This window comes from Eretmochelys imbricata, chromosome 8 (genome assembly GCF_965152235.1).
Source record: "Eretmochelys imbricata isolate rEreImb1 chromosome 8, rEreImb1.hap1, whole genome shotgun sequence".
NCBI lineage: Eukaryota > Metazoa > Chordata > Testudines > Cheloniidae > Eretmochelys > Eretmochelys imbricata.
The window spans coordinates 37,287,473-37,295,172 of record NC_135579.1 but is presented as its reverse complement, the minus strand read 5'-3'; the positions used below and the strand labels follow the sequence as shown (position 1 = coordinate 37,295,172).

The following is a 7,700-nucleotide window of genomic DNA, read 5'->3' as shown; positions in this document are numbered from 1 at the left end:
CCCATTTCATTCCTTCTCTCGGTTCAAGTGCTGCAAATCCATCTCCCGTTCTGTTCAGCTGCAGGCCGGAGACTGGACTTGGTTAAATTACAACAGTAGGTACCTAGGCTGCAGGCAATGCATCGCACGGTTCAGCCGATTAGCAAGGAGGGCACTTTTCCTACAGAAGGACCCACTGCTTCTTGCACTTTATGAAAGCTGCAGGCTGGAAAAGGCAACTGTCCCCATCTCAGCTTCACCAGGAACACGGACAGAGCTGCCCTGGCCCGGCGCTCTCCTCCGGCAGCCATTATTTTAAGTCATTGTTGACAATCATGCTATCGCCTATGTCGCAATAGGTGGCCATTTTCTTCCTCTTCCCAAAAGTGGAGAAGCTGTTCTTGTCCTCCGGATCCAGGCAGTGGGGCCCCTCCTTGTTTGCCAGCATGGTTGGGGTCCCTGGTATATAAACGTTGTGCTGGTAATCCAGAGGTGGGATTTGCGGCGGGTACAGGGGGCCGTACCTGGGGGTCCAAATGCTGTTGGAGGCCCCGGGTGCCTTCTGGAATTCTGGAGAAAGCAAACGTTAGCTAGCGCCGGGAAAAGCTTCTGGGGACCGGAAAGGATCAGTCAGCCAAATACACACACACACACACACACAGCCTCTTAATCGGCCTTTAACAAGCCTGGGGTAGGAAGAAATTAATCCGTTCTAGGGGCTGGGCTGCAGGCCGGTGCCGCCGGACTACCGCTCTACATCCCTAGTTCTGCTCCCTACAGTTGTGGCTGGTACATAGAAAGGTTCCTCTCACGACCATGATGCGTTTCCAACATCCCAGTGCTCCCACCACCGCTCCCCACGCCCATTCCTGGCGGTGCACCGGCCTCGGGGGAGGCTAGGGTTTGGAGCAGCCCGGGCTCGGATGAGGGATAAAGCACCTACAGCGCCGGTGGGGAATGAAAGGCTCAGGTATGGCCTTAAACTGGCAGCCTGGTTCGGTTCCCCCAGCCATTTTGGGAGTTGCCGGGTTAGACTTTAGGCGTGTGATGTTCTGCACCACCCAACACTAACCAGAGACTGGAGTGACCAGGGTACGCAGCCTGTCGTGCTCTTTCTGGACTCCTCTGCGGACTCCCCCTACGTCCTCCAGACTCTGCGAACTAAAGAGAACCAGCGAGACAACAAAGACGCCATGAAGACTTCACTCATATTCAGGTCAGCAATAACCGTCCCTCCCACTTTACCCCATGCCCTCTAAGTATTGGATTCTGGTACCTTTTCAGGGCTGATCGCTGGGTTTTTGTAGGCAGCCAGTCCACATTGGGCTGTTTGATCTGCAAATACAGGAAATATACAACATTAGACCCATGGAATTTCCATCTTTAGGGCGCATGGATTTGCCATACCCATCATCTCCCCCCAAAGAAGCGTTGAATGCTTAATGCTCACTGCAAAGGGAATCGAATGAATTAGGTTAGATCCTTTTGGCTCAGGTTGTGTTGGTCTGAGCTAGATGAACTCTGCCTGCTTTTCGGGCGAATTGAGAAGCCACTGAAGGCCCAGGTTCCATGTGGTCAGGGGATGAATTAGCTACACTGCGAAAGAGGTGGGAAATGATCTCTAGAGCAAGAGAAGTGAGATGCCTTCTAGGTATATCTCCTAGGGTGGTGTGAAACTGATCACTCGACAGAATCTCCAGCTCTGATAAAAAAAAAATCACCTCCAAGAACCCATACACCTGACTCTACGCGGGGAGTGAACAGTGCAAGGCAGAGACACATGGCAAATGGCAGGGCAATGCTGCCCTATTCTCCTTGTTCCGGGGGAGGAATATTTACCTTTCCCACTGAAAGCTAAAGCTGTCACTCCGCATCCAGTTATTGGTCTGCTTTCGGATCTCATTCAGATTACAATATTTAATTACTGTCCCCGCCAAAGCGCAGGAACAAAGCTGCTGCTTGCTTGTATGATTTCTGCGTTTAGAACAACTAACAAAGGGAGCTGTCTTATCTTTTATGTTTCACCAGTGAAGCAAAAAGCCTTCTGCTTCCAGAAATCCACTGAAAACCCTCTTTGGCCCGCACTCTAACCCACTTCAGTTGCTCTCTGTAAATATGTTGCCGGTCTAAATAATCTGCTTGTTCTTTTAATCCGTCTCCTTCAAAGGATAGGAGGTGATGGAACATCAGATACAAACCTGAATGGAGAAGCAAGCAGGGCTTTCAAAGAGGTTCATTTGTATTCTGTTTTCTCGGTCAGACTCCAACTTGGCTGTAGCCAGAGCGGTTTTTTAATCTCAGTGTCAGACTCCCTGGATTGTGAAATGGAAGCTGCAGCTGATTTGGCTTGCATTAAAAAAACACAATTATTTCACTATTGTTCCACAGGTTTATTTAATATGCCTGCCTCGCTGTCATTTAGTCAGACGTTGGAAGGCTCCAGTTCCTGTCCTGTCAATGATTTCTCAGCCAATTGGGTGCAGTTGATCCTGGTAATTGACCAGGTGTGAGTTCAAAAGCGAGTCCGAATCAGGGAAGCCTTTTCTGAGGATTTAAGGGTAAAAACTTAAATGTCGTAGAGATGACAGTAACTGAAAAGGCAGATTAGTGGGCCTTCAAATTCCAGGCTTTCCTGCCTTGGGAGGCAGCATGAGGGGTGGGAAATGTATTAGGGGTGAGCTCCGGAGATATCTCCTTCCGCCCCCCGCCCACCCTAGCTCCAGAAAACAGGCAAGAGAAAGAAGCCAGTGGAGTTACGGCGGCGGGAGTGAGGTAAGAATCAGGCCAATTACTCGGTTCCGAAAGCAATGCGCCTCTGAAGCCAACTAGCCCGTGGTAGTAACCAAAGTAACTGTTCTGACATAACTGAGCCCTCTAGTGTTCTGCTGACACTTGGTAACCTAGGTTTGACAACAACTTGCTTTGCCCCTTAACAGAGCCATCCATCAGCTCTCAAAGCGCCCCTCGGACATCCAAGAATTAAACCTCACTGTACCTCTGTGAGGTAATACTATCTCCATTTTACAGAGGGGAAAATGAGGCACAGAGACACAGGAAATCTCTGACAGAGCCGAAAGCGAAGCCTTCCAGACTTGTCTCCCCCCACTAGATCACGCTTCCTTTCTTCTCCCTCTTGCCCGTATCCCAGTTTTCACACCTTAATTCCCAACCCCCGTCTGTAAATCTGGATCCATTCTTTCATTACAGATTTTTTTTCTCTTAATATTTGTAAACATTTTTCATTATTATTAGTTAGTTAGTTTCGATTGAGGTGGCTTAGTCTGCTATCTCCCTACACCCGCCTGAGGCGGAAAGGCGTGGAAATCAGCTGTGTGCGGAATGTCACTAGAGGGAGTTTGTAACTGACTGGAGGAAAATCGCATTAACATATTAGACAACTGTGTCCAATGATCCAAGGGAAAATGTAAAAAGAAAACCTGTCTACAGAATGTCTTGTGCTTATTTTAAAAAGGGATATTTTGTTAAAGTAAAATGTTTGTAAGTGGATTAGACTTCTCATCCCCATCCATCCCCAGTAATCGCATTATTGAAAGAGTATTTCATCTAAACAATTAGACGTTATTCATTTAAATACCTAACGAATGTTGACATAAAAATCTCTTTAAATCTTTTTTTCTCTCCGAGCGCAGAGTCTGGGCTTTTGCACCATCTAGTGATCAGTTCACTGAAATGTCAGGCATTTGTCTTCTGCAAAGTGCTCTTCCCCTTCAGCATTCCAGCTAATATTTCAGCATTAATTTTAAGAGATGCCAGGAGAAAAGTGGTGTCCTTAGGAAATGGGGTAATGGCGAAGTATCTCAGTTACAAAGGCAAGGAGATGCCCCTGAAAGAACCAAACAAGATACCAGGTCTCAAGTGTAAGGACTGGAGAGGCAATCCTGCAGCATGACATCCTTCGCTCCCTTTGTTAGTTTGGGAAGGATTTTAATCACCACATGAAACCTCCCCCGCCCTCCAACAAAGCCACTTAGGGCGATTTATAAATAATAATAAAACCCGAAAAGGATCCTCACTAGTAGGAAAGCACTGGGTGCGGGTACTGATGCAGCACTGGGCAGCGACTGCATCTGAATCTGCTTGAGCCGGGTGTATCTGCCTGAATTTCTTGTTGAGACAAAGGAGCTGAAAAGCCCCATGGGCCACTCGAGCGCCTGAGTAATTCGTGCCGCCTGTAATATGTGCGGAGGGGAAATACGGAATAGACAGTAAAATTTCAAGAGGCTTAAACCACCGCTTGCTTTGCTGCCCCGGTGTAAGGTCTGGCTCTCTTGAAGGAAGGCTACGGGGCAGTGCAGCCGCGATCGGAGGATAAGCGAGAGCCCTCAATTAAGGGGACAGTTATCTCCTGAGACAGCCCTTGGCTTTCTGGGCACGGTCCCTATTTCAGTCTTAATAGGAGCTGGGCTGCTGCTTCTGAGCGCTTTCTGCTACTTCCCCTAATTTAAAATGAGCCTGACGTTCCCCAAATCATTAACTGGAATGAGTAAGGAGCGTGCTGGAGAATTCCCTGCTGTCTGACGGGTACTAATTCTGACACTGCCACTTGATCAAAGGGTCGGGTAATTATCTTTAAAAAGTTGTGCCTGAATGAAAGGATTTCTCCCCGCTCAGATGCGTTTCCAGGGGGCGGGGGAGGGAGAGAAGAAGGGGGAAAGCCGGGCTAACTCTTGAAGGGGTGTCTCATGGCACTGTCTCCCCTTGCGCCTCACTGAGTCCCACCGCCTGCACTGCAGCGCGGGGTTACCTGGCTGGCGGCACTGACGGTGTTATTGGCCTCTCGGGCCTTCCTGCCCGGCCCTGGTAAGTCCTCGGCAGCTTTCTCGTTGTTCCTCGGGGGACTCGGGCTGTAGGGCTTTAGAAACATGAAGTCGCTCTTGGTGGACTCCGGGGTCAGGCAGACTTTGTAGCAGTAGCCTGGAGGGCCGCTGCCTGCCACGTCCAGGCAGTTGGTAGGCACTTTATTGCCGGAGGAGAGCTGGGGCTTGATGTTGGAATTTTTGAAGACCTTGGCAGAGGCCCTGGCCCTCACGCAGCAGCAGGCGGGGAGGGAGCAGCCATAGCCATGCAGGGAGTGCCGGTCCTTGTGGCACTTGATGGCCGTGAGGATGATGATGGCCACCAGAAAGGTGAAAGACACGGAGCCCAGTGAGACGATGAGGTAGAGGGTGAGCGTGGAGGAGGAGAGTTCGGGGTTCAGGGAGAGCTCGTTGAAATCGGACAGGGTCTCGGGCATGCTCTCCACCACGGACAGCAGCAGGGTTATAGAGGCGGAGAGCGGCGGCTGCCCGTTGTCCCGCACCTGGATGACCAAGCGCTGCCTGGTGGCATCTTTGTCCAGGAAGGCTCGGATGGTGCGGAGCTCGCCCGTGTACAGGGCCACGCTGAAGAGGCTGGGGTCAGTGGCCTGCAGGATCTGGTAGGAGAGCCTGGAATTCTGCCCAGAGTCCGCGTCTACGGCCGACACCTTTCCCACCACGTAGCCGGGGTCGGCTGAGCGGGGCACCACCTCTGTGGCAAGCGAGCCGTTGCGGGGCACGGGCGAGACGATGACCGGCGCGTTGTCATTCTGGTCCAGGATGAAGACGTTGACGGTGACATTGCTGCTGAGCGGGGGGAAGCCCGCGTCCTGCGCCTGCACCTGCACCTGGAAGTTGCGGATCTGCTCGTAGTCCAGAGAGCGCAGCGCGTACATGTGCCCGCTATCCGAGTTGATGGAGACATAGGTGGCCACGGGCATGCCCTGGATGTGCCCCTCGGCGATGGAGTAGGACAGATAGGCGTTCTGCCGGCAGTCGGGGTCCACAGCGCTGACAGAGCAGATGGAGGCGCCCGGGGCGTTGTTCTCCAGCACATAGACGTTGTAGGAGGGCTGCAGGAAGCGGGGCGCGTTGTCGTTGATGTCCGACACCTGGACGGTCAGGGTCTTCCTGGTGAGCAGCGCTGGCGAGCCCATGTCCCGCGCCGTGATGCTGAGGTTGTACTCGGGCACGGCCTCGCGGTCCAGCGCCGCGGTGGTGACCAGCGTGTAGTAGTTGCGGAAGGCGGCCTGGAGCTGGAAGGGCACGTTGCGGGGGATCTCGCAGCTCACCTGCCCGTTGTCCCCGGAGTCCCGGTCCAGCACGCTGATCACGGCGATCACGGTGCCCGGCGGCGCGTCCTCCAGCACCGGCGTGGAAACCGAGGTGAGGCTCACCTCCGGCGCGTTATCGTTGACATCGAGCAGGTGCACCAGCACCCGGCAGTGCACGGCCACCGCCGAGGGGCCGCGGTCCTTGGCCTGCACGTAGAGCTCGTGCAGGCGCGCCCGCTCGTAGTCCAGCGGGCCGGCCAGGCGCACCTGGCCGCTGCGCGGCTCCACGCTGAAGAGCTGGCGCACCCGGGGCGGCGCGTGGCCGCTGAAGGAGTACTCGATCTCGCCGTTCGTGCCCTCGTCCAGGTCCGTGGCGTTGAGCTTGATGACCAGCGTGCCTGGCGGCGCGTCCTCGGGCAAGCTCACCCCGTACGAGGGCTGGTCGAAGGCCGGCACGTTGTCGTTGGCGTCCAGCACGGTGACGAGGATTCCGGCGGTGCCCGACCTCTCCGGGAGGCCGCCGTCCAGGGCCGTGAGCAGCAGGCGGTGGCTGCGCTGCTTCTCGCGATCCAGGGCTCGCTCCAGCACCAGCTCGGCGAACTTGCTGCCGTCGCTGCGGGTCTGCACCTCGAGCGAGAAGAAGCCGTTGGAGCTGAGCTGGTAGGTGCGCAGGGAGTTGGTGCCCACGTCCGGGTCCTGCGCGCTCTCCAGCGGGAAGCGGGCGCCGGGCAGCGCCGACTCGGTCACCTCCAGCACGTACTCCGGCCAGGGGAAGCTGGGCGCGTTGTCGTTGATGTCCAGCACCTCCACCTCCACGCGGTACAGCGCCAGCGGGCTCTCGATCACCAGCTGCAGGTGCAGCAGGCAGGCCCCGCCGGCCTCGCACACCTCCTCGCGGTCGATCTTCTCGTTGACGAAGAGGATCCCGTTCTCCAAGTTCACCTCCAGATGCTGCTTGGTGCCGGCCCGGGACACGATGCGGAACCGCCGCGTCGACAGCTTGGACACGTCCAGACCCAGGTCCTCGGCGATGTTAGCCACGAAGGCGCCGTGCTCCAGCTCCTCGGGTACCGAGTAGCGCAGCTGGCCGGCCGCCGGCTCCAGGCAAGAAGTCACCAGGAGCAGCAGCATCTGCTGGCTCCAAGTCCAGCCGCTGCCCCAGATTCCAGCCCCCATAGCGCCGGGGCCCCTGCTCCGGCAGCGCCTCCAGGGATAAGACTCACCTGAGACCACCCGTGCCATCCAGCGGGAGCCTGCGCTGTCTCCCGGGGCAGAAGGCGTCGGAAGCGAAGGGTGCGGTGGCTCGCCTGGACCTGAGAGCGCCGCCGTTGCTGCTTTGCCGCTCCCCCACTTGCGTTTGTCCAACACTTGGACTTCCAACTACTTTCGGGCTCAGAGACTGAGCAGCGGAGGGAGGACCCGCCTCGCATTTCAGCACCGCATTGGTGGACAGAGGAGTCGAAAGCCAGAGCTGTAATTACTGCCGGAATGGTTAACCCTTTGCTGGCGAGGGGAGGGAGAGAGGCAGGGAGGGAGGAGAGAGCGCGATGTGTTCATGCTAATGCCCGGGAGATTGCAATCATTTCCATACAGGAAAAGGTCAGGTATCTTCCCAGCGTGGCACGGAACT

The 7,700-nt window shown here is 55.1% G+C and overlaps 1 protein-coding gene across 1 annotated transcript; it reads right to left on the bottom strand.

The window, feature by feature from the left end:
- Positions 1–289: 289 nt before the first annotated feature.
- LOC144269233 (protocadherin-10-like) lies at positions 290–7,246 on the bottom strand. Its single transcript, XM_077824754.1, has 4 exons — positions 4,754–7,246; positions 1,256–1,314; positions 1,052–1,140; positions 290–549 (listed from the first exon to the last, which is right to left on the bottom strand). Exons 1-4 carry the CDS (start codon positions 7,244–7,246, stop codon positions 290–292), a joined length of 2,901 nt encoding a protein of 966 aa, XP_077680880.1.
- Positions 7,247–7,700: the final 454 nt, after the last annotated feature.

Bases quoted from the DNA above. Each gene is read 5' to 3' on its own strand.
- LOC144269233 (XM_077824754.1), bottom strand. From the start codon at position 7,246: ATGGGGGCTGGAATCTGGGGCAGCGGCTGGACTTGGAGCCAGCAGATG. The intron at 1,315-4,753 runs GCCAGCCAGGTA...CTGTATTTGCAG, and splicing joins CCAATAACACCGTCAGTGCC to ATCAAACAGCCCAATGTGGA. The intron at 1,141-1,255 runs GTACCAGAATCC...GGTTCTCTTTAG, and splicing joins CAGCGATCAGCCCTGAAAAG to TTCGCAGAGTCTGGAGGACG.